The sequence below is a fragment of the Pinus tabuliformis genome, chromosome 2_1 (assembly GCF_031772625.1).
Source record: "Pinus tabuliformis cultivar Carrire ecotype Pingquan chromosome 2_1, CPIR1, whole genome shotgun sequence".
Lineage (NCBI taxonomy): Eukaryota > Viridiplantae > Streptophyta > Pinopsida > Pinales > Pinaceae > Pinus > Pinus tabuliformis.
In genome coordinates this window covers 545,635,088-545,652,674 of record NC_142299.1, presented here as the reverse complement: position 1 = coordinate 545,652,674, position 17,587 = coordinate 545,635,088, and the positions used below count along the sequence as shown (strand labels likewise).

Sequence of the window (17,587 nt, the reverse complement as noted above, 5' to 3'; positions counted from 1 at the left end):
TGAATTTCACTATTTCAACTTCTTTTTTGTGAAATTTAATTTCTTCATTTTGTCTTTTCAAAATCAATACACACGTAAATCTCGCAGAAAAAAAACTTATTAAAGAAGCACAATTCATAGAGATTTAGATTTCAATACAAGTACAATTTATAAACATATAATTTTTTTTAATATGTTTGATAAATTTATATTGGAAAAAATAAATAATTATAATTATAATTTAAATATTAAATATATATAAATTTTCATGTTTAGAAATTTGTAAATTAATTATATTTTAAATAATATATATAATTTAAATATGTTATAAAAAATTAAATGAGATATTTTTTAATATTAATATTAAAATTCTCAGATTTAATAACATTTCCTTTAAATTATATATAAGTGTTATTTTTTTATATCTAATTACATTATAAACAGTTGTTTATGCTACCATGCTTGCGAAATAAAAGTACTTGAGTAACTCGCACGTTCTAAGCTTTATTTTTACTTTATTTCATCAATTTGCTTCCTTTCTTTTGTCTCTTTGACTCATTTTTCCGTAGTTGTATTCAACCTTTTTTACTCCAACCTTTCCTTATCAAACGTATTCGATTCGCATCTTCCTCTACTAGGGTTAGTGGTTAGGCATGGGCATGGATAAACGCAATAAAAATAATTAAATGTGATTTGTTTGCCGCCTTATGAGGTTTCGTTGTTGAAGAAATGCGGAGAAAAGCTACCATTAGGGTTTTCCTTGCATTAAGGTTTTAAGTGGTTAAATGCGGTTATTTGGTGGCTTCTTTATGTGGTTTATTGTTGAAGAAGTGGAAATAACAAGAGGGTTTTCTTGCATCAAGGTTTAGGTTTTAACTGCTAAATGGTGAAATATTAAGATTTTATTTGATGTATTATTTATTTTAGGTTTAAAATAATAGTTAATATTAAAATAAATTTGATATTATATTATTTTTGTATTATTAATTTTTACTTTAATATTATAAAATTATTTTTAATATTTAGTTATATTATTAATAATATTAATAATGTTTTTGATATTAATATTAATATTATTATTGTTCATGAGTGTGATTGGATGCTATGTTAATGTATTCTTTGATGTGAAGTTAATAGTTTAATTCCCTGTCTCGATTAGGATGATATATTGGACATGATGAAGATGTAGTCATGCTAAGCTTACAAAAAGAAATGTCAATAATATCATTAATAATAATATTTGTAATTCCTTGATTGGGATTCTATTTTGATTTATGATTTTTGTTAGGTCTTGCCGGACAACAATCGCGCCTGTAATCAATAAAGTGTCAAGGTTGCAGTCATGCACCGCACAATTCCTTTAAGTGAGATATGCCTCGTTTAATTTAGGTTTTGTGAAACATTCCCCTCGAAATCATCTTGATTCCTTGTGATAGGTCTTAAATTGGATCTCATGTTCCGGTTAATATGTATACCTCAGTCCCTTAATTTCCTCCCCCATTCCATCTTCCAGGAGGTAGGTGTTGACAAAAGCAGCAAAAACATTATTTTCTCTTCCAAAAATATCAGAAGCCAGTGCTCTTGGTTCAATGACTCTCATATATGAAATATGGTTAGAGAAGGGTGTAGAGAGAGACAAGAAGGCCGAGGATGAGGGAATTCACCCCACTCTGCCTAGCACGATGAAAATGTAGAATTGTTTGACCCTGATATACTAGCCTACATATGCATCATGGTGGCTTCCATGGAGGCAAAGTGTAGGTGTTTAGGTGATGGCCATTGGTAAGTTCAAAAAATTGTAGTGCACCATCTTTGGACCTTGGAGGGCGTGAGGGAAAAGTAGAATGAATGATGGCATAGGTGGGTATTCAATTCAACAATACCCATCTGGTGCTATGCAATCTACCCAGGGTTATAGGCATTGATTTACCTCATGTTCCTCTAACTTTGACAACCACTAACTCCATCGAAAGCTCTGTTGATTTAATTCCTCACACCACCCTGGTTCCCCTCCTCTCCCTTCTCCTCTAGTGGCAAAAGTGAAAGGAAAAGGCATTATTGTCCAAGGATCATTTCGCAACGAAAAACCTCAATAAATGACAGATAATTAACTGAAGCCTTCCACAAGTGTAAACTACACCATTAAAGCAAAACCCTTTGAGGAAGAAACGATTTCCTATTGCCGCTTTATCATCGAAGAAAATGGATAAATGGGTACACCTAGAAATGTTGGAGTAGGTGGAGAAGACCACAACAAAGCACAAAAGCACCAAATAGTTCCAAAGTGAAGAAAACACATTGATGGGGTTTCCCAATATTCTTTATTCGACAAAGTATTTCTTTATATTATTATGTCATTTAAGTTTCCATGGTCACACTAGTAGGTATCCTTTTTGCAGGGTCTTCGTTCAGTTTTATATCTCCTATCTACATTTTTGTATGGTCCATGATTTCCAATCATATATTTGCTCATACTAAAGGACCAACTGGTTTCCCTCTCACAGGAGATGATCCATCCCTATCTCTTTTCAATCCAGAATTAGCACTTTGCATACTTCTCCTCATCTCAACTATACCTTTATAGTTCTTCTCACAATGTACTCTATGTAAAATATTTTTGGTAATATAATGTTTTTTATTTGCCTAGAAAAAAAATAACAGTATTGTTAAAAATATAATATTAATAAAAACACTTTTAATAATACCATTAATAATATTAATAAATTTATCATGTTACATTAATAAATCAAATATATTATTAAAAAATTTAACAATATTAACAACATTAATAATATTATATACAAATATTAGTAAAATTAATAACTCACTTATTGAGCCGAGAGGCTCATTCTACAACGAGTGTGAAGGCGATGTTTAACTATGTCGACGTGTGTTCCTTTTAAAATTAAAATAAAATATTCTCTAAATAGAAAATTGATGTTAGCTATAATAAAAGGGAAAAAATTATATGTTATGCTTGTTTAATTAGTTGTCCATATCAACGAATATAATTTCATGTGAACTAATTAGAATTAAAAAAAATTGTGTGAGTAAGATGCTTAAACCTTACACTTTTTAAAATATTTTAACATGTGATTTAAAAAAAATATTTGAAGATCTACATTAACTATATTTTATTGACATCAATTTTATATATCTCTATATATACAGAAAAGTGTTAAAAGAAATTATTTGAATGTTGTATATAACAAAATATCCAATGTGCTTTACGAATAAAACATTTTAATATGAATTAAAAATATATTAATAACCAAAAAAAGCATTTTAATGTGCCCTAATAAAATCACTCAATTCACATTTTATGTTTAAAATATTTTATATATTGTTTTAAAAAATAATCAATATCACATAAACTTATTGAAAAAGATAAGTTTTTTTTGGTTAAAACATTTGAATTGGTCTATGCGTTTTAAAGTTTAACACTTTTTTGGGTATATGTTTGTTTGTCAAAATCTAACAAAGATTTTTTGGAATCACAAGTTTAAGTGGTGTAATCTCTATAGCATTCAAAAATAAAATTTAAACATTGAAAAATTACACATTATTTTTTGCACTCTAAACTGAGTTTGCACCTGAACAAATTTGATCCCTCGAAGCTCTTGTCAGATCCCTACTTAAGATGGATCTACGTTGGTTTTATTATAATAAAGTTTTATTAATGTTAAGAGTAACATTAGAATTATTACTAGAAATTGCACCAAATGTTGCAAAGGAAATGTCGTAAGGCATAAATTCGAGAAGCATCATGATATATAAACAATCATTGAAGATAAAAACTAGTAAAAAAAATGGAATTGAAGAATTGTGATTAGTCATTTAAACAACTAGGCAATGTTCATTTCTTTTTTGGAATAACATCCAAAATATTAAACGCACACTACAAATTGGTGACATGATTCACTAGGATCGTAATATTAAATGCACACTGCAATGCTCTGTATCTATTAGATAATGGAAAACGATAATTCATAGAAACAAAACTAATTTTCCATCTTGAGTCATCATGAAACATAATCATAATGATACTAAATGAAAATATGTCTAACATACTAATCTACTGCTTTACCAACCAATTACTATGGATGAGAAAGCGGTCTAACTTTTCTGCAATGTGGGAAATGTCACTTCTCCAATTTTTCCAAGTATACTTACCATTTTTTGAAAACCATTAAGAATCTCCCAATCACTGATCACATCTTCCATTCTTTCACAGTGAAGATCCCTTACAATGCTTCCACCATGTTTTTCAAAATTGAAAATCATTGTGTTAAAATCACTTCCTACCACATTATCTATGTGCTAGTGACCCTCCTTTATAACTGTTAAAGAGTACCAAAAATCTTATTTTTCACTCTACAATACTGGAACATAGAGACATTTATAAGGGACAATGATTCTTTTGACTACTTATCTTCTACTTTGAAAGCCACCCAGAAACATAATTTGACATTATATATTAGCATTAATCGGTATTTTTACCAAAGGCTGCAAATGTCACCAAAATCTCGCTGAGATCTTTGCGCTACACCCAAGGTCCCAAACAATTTTTCCGAATTGTTTGTGACAAGGCCATGGTCTCTTCTTCAGTTAGTTTTATTTCTTGGAGAAATAAGACCTGCAGTTTCCTCAAATTCACTAGTTATTTTACTTCCTTTACTACCTTTGGTTTGATGAGGTCTCCAAGTCTCCTAATATTCAGCAATGTAATTTTCATTTAGACTTTCAGAGAGCATACTTACCTCCTCCAGCCTTACATCTCGCATTTTCTTTGTTGCTCACGTTTCAAAGAAATTTTGTGATCTGAGGTTGGTTTCCAAGTTTGATAGTTTGCTTTGATTTAGCCTCTCTTGTATCTTTCTTAGAAAAAAATGGTGGAAGCATTGTAAGGGATCCTCACTGTGAAAGAATGGAAGATATCGTCAGTGAGTTTGAGCTTCTCAATGCTTTTCAAAAAAGGGTAAGTATACTTGGAAAAATTGGAGATGTGACATTTCCCACATTGCAAAAAGGTTAGACCGCTCTCTCATCCGTAGTAATTGGTTGGTAAATGGCATATAATGTATTTCTAGTATTCTGGCTCAAGGGGATTCTGATCACAAACCCATCAGGTTGGATTTAGACTCTCCATAAGATTTAGATCTGATTCCTTTCTGCTTTAATCCAGGGGGGCTCCAAAAGGAAAGAGAGGCTGGCCTGATAACTCATGCTTGGGCTATGCCAGTTCGCAGGTCTCTTAGCTATGTTTGGGAATAAAATATGAAGGAGGTGAATTATGCTCTTAGAACCTGGGAAAAAATCAATTATATGCCCCTGCAGCAAGAGATAAAAGAACTAATTCAAAAGATTGAAGATCATCAAGGCTTGATGGAGTCCAGACCATCACTCACAAGAAGTTAGAAGAAGAAAAAAACCTAGTAACCAAATATTTAAAATCAACAGGAAAGGAGGAAGAATACTGGCATCTCATGTCTCGAAGCCTCATGTGATATAAATACATCCTTTTTTCACAAGCATACTAAATAAAGAGAAACTAGGAATCGAGTAAAGAAAATTTCTTCTCGAGGTCACCTTAAAATATGTTTTTTCTAGGAAATTAAGAGAGGACTTTTTCTTCTTCAAGAATTCTAGGGACAAAGTAAATGGCTCGGAAATGTAGAAATACTTCATCTCATGTCTCACCTCCATTGTTTTGTATCAGGAAAATTCTCATCTTGTTAAGCCAATTAAGGAAGATGACGCAATTGAAACCATATAGTCCCTAAACATGGTTAAAGATCTGCGACTGGATGACTTCTTTATAATTTTTAATGTGAATTCTTAACTCCTCCATATTTAAATGAAGGCAATACCAACTCATCCTTTTTAGCTCTAATTCTGAAGGAGACATAGTTGTCCTCATTCTCTCGATTCTGGACAATCTCAATGTGTAATTTGGCCTAGAAGTTTCTAGCTATTATGCTCAAAAAGACAAAGTAAATGGCTCATTGGAATCATGTTAGAAATACTTCATCTTCATGTCATCCTCTCATTGTTCATAAATTGGACTAGAGATTGTATTGGAAGCCCGTGGATAGCTCCTTTAGAAACCTTAATATATTAGTGGCAGAAAACTTAATAAGGAACCCTTAAGTATAGAAAATAGCAATAAATATGTGTATCATTCCCAGTTTGCTGACGATACATTGTTGTTAGTAGCCTCCAAAAATTATTGCTCAGCGATTCAAACCAGTGTTGGATCAATATCTAGACCTAATGGATGAATGATAGGATGGAAACTTCAAAATATTAATGAAATTTTGAGATTCCCTTTAGAATGGAATGGAAATTATTTAGATATTTAGGAATTCCCCTTTTGATCGGTGCCTCTAATATGGAGAGTTGAATCGATAGCTTAAATAAATTTTCGAAGAAATTTCAAGCCTTGCTCAATGGCTCTCTTCATTAGAATGTGTTGTGATAGTTAAATATGTTCTATATAATCTGACCTTCTTGACCCAAAAGTTGTGCTCAATCAGTTGAGCTTGTTAATTCACAAGTTTCTATGGCATGGAGGGAGGAATATGAAAGAAAATTCCTAAACTGGAATGTAATTTGTCTTTAAGGTATTGGCAGTCTAAGACCCTATATTTATGAATATTGCTCCTAGAGAGATACTTATTTCAGATTTCAGTGTGTGGTGGAAAGTAAGAATTCTCTCATCAGGGTAGAATCAACTTATTGGGCAGGTCCAGGTTTTACTATTTGAAATCTGTGAAAGGAAGCAACCCCTCTTATTATTGATCACCTTAGTTATAGGTCTTGTATATTTTGAGCCTGAAGAATTCAAAATCCTTGCTCTCTCAAATTTATAAAAATGGGATATCAAAATGGAAGGGTTGGATCAACCTAGAGCTGGTGATTCATTTAAATAATTAGACTTTAGTGATAAATGGTTGTTTATAGGAGCTGCCTAAACGTGTAGCAAACTTCCCTCCCTTGCCGAAGTCTTATGTAAAATTCAGTCAGAGTGTTGATTGATCTGGAACTCTGACTGTTTTGGATGATCTGGTTTAATTTAAAATTGGGCAAAACAAACCAATGGGAGAATCTTCACTGTGCGTGAAATTGGATTCTTGTCAAATTTGTGGTTGGAAAGACTATACAATTAACGTACTCTATTGTTCATGAGTAGCATACCCCAATGAGCTTGTCAAATATTTCATTTTGAACAGGTCAATCCTCACAATCATCAACCAAAGTTATGTGATTTTGGAAGTGCCAAATGCTCTGGTGAGTTGTTGGTGAAGTGTAACTAGTAGATTCCTGATGGCAGCTACTAGATTTTGTTCAATGGACTTGGGATTTAAGGTTTGATTCATGTCTATTTAATGTAGAACTTCATTTCTCTGTATGTATGTATATATGTATATGCTGATGCTCTTCTTATAAGGTAAAAGGTGAACCAAATATATCATACATTTTCTTCAGTTATTATAGAGCTCCTGAGCTTATATTTGGAGCCATTGAGCATACTTTTGCTATTGATATCTGGTCCAAGCTACTTCTTGGTCAGGGAAATTAGCTCTACAGATCATGCATCAATACCGAAATTGCAGTTTGTAATATTCCTAATGACATCATGCTTACATATACTTGATGAAATTTTACCAAATTTGTACCAAAAGACAGTGTAGCATGCTGATAATTCTCACTATGCAGAAATCCTGCAATCATGTTTCGATATTATATCAATTAAGGTATTCTAGGAACACAAATTTATGATTTTCCTTGCTCTTTACAGGCTCTCTTAGGCTCCCACTGGGATCATATTTCATCCCCAGCTATCACTACCCAGTGTGTGGGTTGGAACAAAAGGTCTTTTGATCATTAGTGTAAAAGCTACATACAGTTTGACAAAGATATGTAAATTATTATTATCAAAGTATGGAAATTTAGGATTTTATTTTTTATGCAGTTGGAAAATATTAAGGCTAAGCATTAAGGTTTCTTTGTGTAAGTTCAGTAATATGGTTAAACTTCTAATAGTCATACTTCAAAAAATCACTTTTGAACGGTCCAAGTAGTGTACTGCTAAGTCAGGAATAGAAGGACCAATTCAGCTTCAATTCAACATCAATGCATGAATAACTATAGTGTTGCAGTAAGTTATGTAAGCCGAATTGTTTTGAATAGTGGAGGTGTTTAGTAGGTTTGCGAATACCCTATACTAGCCTTGGGTATGATATTCAAAGCATCAAAATCACTCTCGGTTTTCTAGGCCATACTGCCTTGAGCATTAACCCTAATTAAGAGGCATACAGTTGGAGAATATATTTGGATTTTGTATCATTGCACTCGGATATAAGCATCCAAGTGAATGGTCATTGTCCTCTTTTCACCTTACACGTTTGCAAATATGCCTCTTTTCACCTTAAGCTATTTGACAAAAATGGATTTACCATTTACACTCATATCATATCAAACTCTGCTTGGAAATATACAAATCACTGTTGATTATATTCAAAGATTAATTAAATTTATACTCTAGGTAGAGGAATCATGGCAGAGCATGGCCCCTTTTGCCAATGTAACCAACCATCTATAGTTTGCTCGTCACCTAGAAAAATAAAAATAATTCACCATCTCCGTCAGTAATATAGTGAAACGTAATTTAAACCCTGAAACATAAACACAAGTAACTGTATTAGTTGTCCTGGAGACCACCCACTTCACATCTGACGGTGAAACAATGCATTTTACAGGCACGGTTTTATGATTCTCGAGCTGAAGAGAGATGACTTCCAAGGGCTCCATCCCTTTGAGGTTTCTTGAAACAATATAATCAACTTGCCCACATGATTAAATGACAATTTATTAACTGTAACCTCTTATTCCATGTTAATAACAAGAGTAATCCTCTTGCGTTTGATGCTAAGTAGTTTGTCATATATCACCCATGGAAAGCTTATAAAATGGGGATCGGTAGTACCAGATCCTTTCAAATTTGTACGGCCCCAATAATCTGGGTGACATGTTACATGATACCCAGTTGATGCCCTGGCACTTTGCTTGTCAGCAAAGCTAGTTGCAGTGTTCTCGTAATCATGATAGCCATTTTCAAACCACCCCCTGCAGTGTTCTGAGAGACCTTACTGCATACATGATTGTTTCCTTTAGATCCATCAATGCTGCCAACTTACATCCATACAATTTTTTGTGCACTAGAGCTTCACTGAGGTAGATTTCAAATCCCTTCACCTCCAAATTATTGTCATATTCCTTCCGAACAACTTCCTCTGTGAATGAGCTTATACAAATAGTCTATAATGCTTGTACATGTTTTGATTCATATGTTCATTTATCCTCTTTCTCCATGAAATCAAGAAATTCTTTTTGGTGTAAATTGGTAGGAACCCGCGCTGGAATACCATTTTTCAGAAAATCAACTACTTTTGAAAATAGCTCGGCTAACTGTAGACAACTTGCACTCTGAGTCATAGCTTGTGTCAAGGGCATGGTCTCTACTTCAACTAGTTTTATTTCTTGGAGAAATAAGACATGCGGTTTCCTCAAATTCACTAATTATTTTACTTCTTTTACTACCTTTGGTTTGATGAGGTCTCCAAGTCCCCTAATATTCAACGATGTAATTTTCATTTAGACATTGAGAGAGCATACTTACCTCCTCCAGTGTTACATCTCGCATTTTCTTTGTTGCTCATGTTCCGAAGAAATTTTGTGATCTGAGGTTGGTTTCCAAGTTTGATAGTTTTCTTTGATTTAGCCTCTCTTGTACCTTTCTTAGAAAAACATGGTGGAAGCATTGTAAGGAATCCTCACTGTGAAAGAATGGAAGATATAATCAGTGAGTTGGAGCTTCTCAATGGTTTTCAAAAAAGGGTAAGTATACTTGGAAAAATTGGAGATGTGACATTTCCCACATTGCAACAAAGTGGAAACCAGGGGATTACAGATTAGTAGAAAAGAGGATGGTACTTTGGGACACCAGGTCTACAGAAAGAAAACTCATACTGATAGCTATCTTCACGCTGACTCTTACCATCATCCTTCCCAAAAATCTAGCGTCTTAAACACTCTAGCTGTCAGGGCTTTCAGGATTTCTGACCCGGATCACCTAAAAGAAGAGATTGAGTACTTAACCTCTGTCTTCAAAAACCTTGGATACAAATAATGGAGTATCAAGAAGACTATAAGAAGAGCTCAGGATAAGGCCCTCTCCAAGCATCCTCCTGAAGACAAGAAAGAAGATTTTGGGAAGGTCTACCTTCCATTCATCCAGGGGATTACAGATAAGATTGCAAAAATTTTAAGGAAGAAGAACATAAACACTCAATTTACAACATGTGGAACTATAAAGCAGATGATGAGGTCAGTAAAGGATAACATCGATCCTCAACAACTGAAGGGTGTGTATAAGATTGACTGCTCTTGTCGTAACAGTTATATTGGGGAAACAGGTCGATCACTAAAAATAAGACTAAAGGAGCACGTGGCTGATATAAAGAATGAGAGATCCCGTACATCGGCGCTTGTGGAACACTCGTCCAAAAATAAACATCATGTGTGTGTGGAGGACGCTAAAATGATTGCAAGAGAGGATAATTATCACAAAAGAAAAATCAGAGAGGCCATCGAAATTATGAAATTTCCTCAAAACCTCAACAGGGACAATGGGAGTGAAATTAGTGGAAACTGGCTTCCCTTGATCAAACAAATAAACCCCTCCACGGCTTTGGAAGCATAGTATCAGGGTCTCTTAATAAAAATAAAATTTAATTAGATAAATTTAATTAGAATTTAATTAGATTAATTAAATCAAAATTAATTAATTAAATTAAAATTCTATTATTTAATTAATTATATTAATTTAATAAAAATTGTAATTAATTCTAAATAAGAATTAAATAAAATTTCTCAAATAATTAATAATAATAAAATAAAAGAAAAATAAAATAAAATAAAATTAATTAATTAATCAATCAATCACTTAATTAATTAATTAATTAATCAATTAATTAATTAATTAGGCAATGAAGGCTTAATAGGTTAAAATGGTAAATATCAAAAATTAATTAAAAAGAATTATGGTTATAATTAAATTAAATAAAGTTAATTAATCAATAAAATTAATTAATCAATAAATTTAATTTAATTAATTAATTAAATAAAAATAAAATTAATTAATCAATAAGATTAATTAATCAATAAATTTAATTTAATTAATTAACTAAATAAAAATTAATTAACCAATAAGATTTTTTTTTTTTTTTTTTTTTCTAATTTAAGACTAACCTAAGTACCCACAGGGGATTTGAACCGGTGACCTATCACAAGGAGTGCTTTAACAGCGCACCCATTCACCGTCAATCCAAAGCCCCGTGGGAAATTAATCAATAAGATTAATTAATCAATAAATTTAATTTAATTAACTAATCGAATAAAAATAATAGGAAGAATTATAAATCAATTATTTAATTAATCTAAATAGATCAATTAAATCAAAATTAATTAATTTAGTTATTCTATTCTAATTAAAATAAGAATTAAATAAAATTAGCCAATTAATTAAAAGAATTAATAATAACCAAGGATTAACATTGGATTAATAAATAATTAAGATTATAAATTAATCTAATTAACTTAAAGTAATTAATTAAAGTAATTAATTAACTAATTAATTAGAATGGTAAATAACAATAAATTAAATTAATTAATCAATTAAATTCAAATTAATTAATTAAATGAAAATAAAAACAATGAGTAAGAATTATATTAATTATTTAATTAATCAAATAAAATTAAAATTTGTTAAATTAATAAAAACAGTTGGAAGGAAAAGAAAAATTAAACTTATTCATGAATGAGATATATCAATTAAAATAATTTAGGTTCTAGGTAAATTAAGAGGAATAATTAATTTGGAAATAATAATAATATAAATAAATAAAAATAAATGAGAAAAAAATTATGCTTCTTAAAAATTAGGGTTCTAGGTTTATTTATACCTAGGTCATTATAGCTCTTCTCTCAATAAGTTTTCATTCATATTCTTTCTGATTTTGTCCTCATATGGACCCCTTTGGGGTTTGAAACATTGACGGAATGAACATGAAACTGTGGATAATCCGGATCATCCCAATGCCAAAAACTACCACATAAGCTTAAAATCTAAATAAACTAATTTTTTTAATTAAAACTTGTAACATAAATTTCCTAAACACCTTTTCAAGGAGATAATAAACTACTTGTATATTGGAATGTGCATACTTTATTTGTCCATGTGTTTACTTTCCCATGGGTTTAATCACTATGTTGCACTTTATCGATCTATCTTAAACCATGTTTACCTAAAAAGCTTTACTCTGTGTACCATGGACCAGTTAGTCTGATTGTGATTCAGTTAACTCGCGGTTATGCATGACGTTAATAAAATCAATGTGACGGCCCCGCGTAGACCTGTTATAATCGTGATTTAAGTTTATTAATTATTAATATTCGTTTCTTCACAATGTCACATTACTCCATCTAATTAAACGTACCTTCCTCGTCATCATCATTCACTTTCCGATAAGCACAGGCTATGTGGTCGCCGCAGCCACTCTGGAAGCTGCACGAACGCGTTGTCCATTCGGTTAACGATGTCAAATTAGCGCACCTCCGATCAAACACACCTTCCTCGTCAGTCTTCTCTATTGGATAAGGAGAGACCATGCAGGCACACCGGCCGTTTGGAAACCGCGCACGCGTGAACGCTGTTCCCACACGGTATAGCGTGTTTAATATTCAACTCTGGCTATATATATACCGGACTGATTCCCTACCATTCATTCATGTAATCTAATCTGCTCAGGAATTTGAGTATTGTCAGCGGGTAAAAGTCATTGTCTGCATTTCCTTACATTGCATTGGGATCTACAGATTTGATTATTGTAAGGGTATATAAGTGGTTTTCGAATTTCCTTTCAAACCGTTGTAATTGAAATCAATTTCGGAAAGCATGTCTGAGAATAAACACCATCACTTCCACCATCACAAGAACCAGAACGCCAACTCGGAGGCGACGCCGTACGAGAAAGCGATGAAGGAGGAGAAGCACCATAAGCGAATGGAGCATTTAGGTGAACTGGGAGCAGTCGCTGCTGGAACGTTTGCACTGGTACTATATATATATCTCTCTTATTCTGTAATTTTTAGTAAGTTGATAAACTAAATCAGGTTTATAGAGTTTACCTATACAATTATAGGATTACTAATTCTCTCATTGGGTATGCAGTACGAGAAACATAAAGCAAAGAAGGATCCAGAGAACGCGCACAGGCACAAGATTGAGGAGGAGATTGCAGCAACAGCTGCAGTGGGAGCTGGGGGCTATGCCTTCCACGAGCGTCACAAAAAGAAGGCAGCCAAAAAGGAAGTGAAAGATCATCATTTCTAGCCACCTGCGCCCCGTACCTATGCTTTAAAACAGTTTTCATTCTTTCGCTGAAAAAGTCATCCGTCATGTTGACACTGGCTTCAGCTTCATTCGTTCATTGTATCTCTTTATGATCCTAATAAGCATTTTAACGTAAATACTTAATAGTATTGTGATGCTGTTATTGTTATTAATATTTGTATGGTGATTCTCAGTCCACCAACACCTCTATTCCAATTCCATACCTCCAAAATTCCGAAATCAATCAATTCCATACCTCCAAAATTGTCATACCTTAAAAGACAAATTGTCATACCTTAAAAGACTGATTTAACATATTAGTCAACCTAATTATACCATTGGGAATGAAAGATACTTCTTAATATCTTTCGAGTTGGGAAAAATGGTTTTTGTTTTATCTAAATGCATTTATAATTAAAAATGGATTGTGTCTTTTATAATTGATTATACATGTATATTGATGAAATTACATTCTATTACATTCAAAAAAATATTTTATAAAAAGTATATATCTTCCAAATTTTATTTTGCAAATGCCGTTATAAAATGTTTGGTTATTTATCAAATGTGTAGATGTTCATTTACATTCCCCACTTTCCCATGACAAGTGGCTTAGCCCTTAGGAATGTGGACTACTAAAATGCCCTCTCATTCTCGTTCTCCTCCACTCTTGGAATAAAAAAAATCCAAAAAATCTGATACCCCATTTATGGCCCATCATCAAAGCCCTTAATTCACTATTGTATTTCAACTTCAATTCTCCCTTTAGATGTTTAGCTTCTTGGAGTTAGATTTGGGATTTGGGTAGAGAATATTAGGTTTTTTAGCCTAGGTAACTTTAGCATTTATGGCGAGGGTTTGAGAAGAGCTTTTGCTTGGGACTGAGAGTGGTGGAACTTCTGCTAAGTGGTGGAACTTTCGGTAAGATCCAGTGGTACCAATGGAATGATAATGTTGACAACAATGAAATGATTCTCGTAAATTTTTGGATTTTGTAACAACAATGGAATGATTTCAGATTGTGCTATTGGTAAGGTTTTGTGTCATTCTTCATTTTTTTTTTTTAACAATTATACTATTCCTCGTAAGGTTTTGTGTCATTCCTAATTTTTTTTTAATAATTGTGCCAATTTTCTTTAACTTAGGAAATGATGTTTTTTTAGAAATTGTCTCTCCATCCTAATCCATCACATGTATTTGTTTCATTTTAAATAATGTGTTAGCCTAAGAGCCTGAGCTTGTATAATAATTTGATTTTTGATGTTGCACATAAAATAAGTTGTGAAATATAATTGGCTTGCAAATCACCCACAATAGGAAATAGGGAATTACATCAATCTGGACATGACTAGAAGCAAGGAATTACATCAACTTATTTGGATAAGACAATAAGTATAATTAATACTCCAATAAACTCACTAACCACTTATCACTTAATCAAAAAAATAAACCTTGACCACTCATCCAAGAAGCTTGCTTTTTGCCATCACTAGAGCTCAAGACTACAAATATCTAGATGCCTACAATGTAGCTAGAAATAAATGAAGAATTCGAGCCAGTGCCTTTGTAATCATATTCCATAACTAATAACTTATTTGATAATCGTATGTGGTTACTGGATTGACTATACTCTTGATAAGAAATAACTAATGTTGAAGCTTGCTTATGGATTTAACATGGGTTGTTGAATTGATTGACAATATTCTTGATATGTAATAATTAATGTTGAAGCTTACTTCTAGATTTAACAAGGGTTGTTGAATTTCACTATTGCAACTTCTTTTTTGTGAAATTTAATTTCTTCATTTTGTCTTTTCAAAAATCAATACACACTTAAAACTTATTAAAGAAATACAATTCATAGAGATTTAGATTTCAATACAAGTACAATTTATAAACATATAATTTTTAGTATGTTTGATAAATTTATATTGGAAAAAATAAATAATTATAATTATAATTTAAAATATTATATATATATATATATAAATTTTCATGTTGAGAAATTGGTAAATTAATTATATTTTAAATACTATATATAATTTAAATATGTTATAAAAAGTTAAATGAGATATTTTTTAATATTAATATTAAAATTCTTAGATTTAGTAACATTTCCTTTGAATTATATAGAAGTGTTATTTTTTTATATCTAATTACATTATAAGCAGTTGTTTATGCTACCATGCTTGCGAAATAAAAGTACTTGAGTAACTCGAACGTTCTGAGCTTTATTTTTACTTTATTTCATCAATTTGATTCCTTTATTTTGTCTCTTTGACTCATTTTTCCTTAGTTGTATTCAACCTTTTTTACTCCAACCTTTCCTTATCAAACGTATTCGATTCGCATCTTCCTCTACTAGGGTTAGTGGTTAGGCATGGGCATGGATAAACGCAATAAAAATAATTAAATGTGATTGTGATTAAATGTGGTTATTTGTTGGCCGCCTTATGAGGTTTCGTTGTTGAAGAAACGCGGAGAAAAGCTACCATTAGGGTTTTCCTTGCATTAAGGTTTTAAGTGGTTAAATGCGGTTATTTGGTGGCTCTTTATGTGGTTTGTTGTTGAAGAAGTGGAAATAACCAAGAGGGTTTTCTTGCATCAAGGTTTAGGTTTAGGTTTTAACTGCTAAATGGTGAAATATTAAGATTTTATTTGATGTATTATTTATTTTAGGTTTAAAATAATTGTTAATATTAAAATAAATTTGATATTATATTATTTTTGTATTATTAATTTTTACTTTAATATTATAAAATTATTTTTAATATTTAGTTATTTTATTAATAATATTAATAATGTTTTTGATATTAATATTAATATTATTATTGTTCATGAGTGTGATTGGGCGTTATGTTAACGCATTCTTTGATGTGAAGTTAATAGTTTAATTCCCTGTCTCGATTAGGATGATATATTGGACATGATGAAGATGTAGTCCTGCTAAGCTTACAAAAAGAAATGTCAATAATATCATTAATAATAATATTTGTAATTCCTTGATTGGGATTCTATTTTGATTTATGATTTTTGTTAGGTCTTGTCGGACAACAATCGCGCCTGTAATCAATAAAGTGTCAAGGTTGCAGTCATGCACCGCACAATTCCTTTAAGTGAGATATGCCTCGTTTAATTTAGGTTTTGTGAAAGATTCCCCTCGAAATCATCTTGGTTCCTTCTGATAGGTCTTAAATTGGATCTCATGTTCCGGTTAATATGTATACCTCAGTCCCTTAATTTCCTCCCCCATTCCATCTTCCAGGAGGTAGGTGTTGACAAAAGCAGCAAAAACATTATTTTCTCTTCCAAAAATATCAGAAGCCAGTGCTCTTGGTTCAATGACTCTCATATATGAAATATGGTTAGAGAAGGGTGTAGAGAGACACAAGAAGGCCGAGGATGAGGGAATTCACCCCACTCTGCCTAGCACGATGAAAATGTAGAATTGTTTGACCCTGATATACTAGCGTACATGTGCATCATGGTGGCTTCCATGGAGGCAAAGTGTAGGTGTTTAGGTGATGGCCATTGGTAAGTTCAAAAAATTGTAGTTCACCATCTTTGGACCTTGGAGGGCGTGAGGGAAAAGTAGAATGAATGATGGCATAGGTGGGTATTCAATTCAACAATACCCATCTGGTGCTATGCAATCTACCCAGGGCTATAGGCATTGATTTACCTCATGTTCCTCTAACTTTGACAACCACTAACTCCATCGAAAGCTCTGTTGATTTAATTCCTCACACCAACCTGGTTCCCCTCCTCTCCCTTCTCCTCTAGTGGCAAAAGTGAAAGGAAAAGGCATTATTGTCCAAGGATCATTTCATAGCGAAAAACCTCAATAAATGGCAGATAATTAACTGAAGCCTTCCACAAGTGTAAACTACACCATTAAAGCAAAACCCTTTGAGGAAGAAATGATTTCCTATTGCCGCTTTATCATCGAAGAAAATGGATAAATGGGTACACCTAGAAATGTTGGAGTAGGTGGAGAAGACCACAACAAAGCACAAAAGCACCAAATAGTTCCAAAGTGAAGAAAACACATTGATGGGGTTTCCCAATATTCTTTATTCGACAAAGTATTTCTTTAGATTATTATGTCATTTAAGTTTCCATGGTCACACTAGTAGGTATCCTTTTTGCAGG

The 17,587-nt window shown here is 32.2% G+C and overlaps 1 protein-coding gene across 1 annotated transcript; it reads left to right on the top strand.

Moving 5' to 3' along the window:
- Positions 1-12,853: 12,853 nt before the first annotated feature.
- Positions 12,854-13,508, top strand: LOC149201469 (uncharacterized). Its single transcript, XM_089399738.1, has 2 exons — positions 12,854-13,156; positions 13,274-13,508. The coding sequence occupies exons 1-2, from the start codon at positions 12,998-13,000 to the stop codon at positions 13,433-13,435; spliced, it is 321 nt and encodes a 106-aa protein (XP_089255864.1). The 5' UTR covers positions 12,854-12,997; the 3' UTR covers positions 13,436-13,508.
- Positions 13,509-17,587: the final 4,079 nt, after the last annotated feature.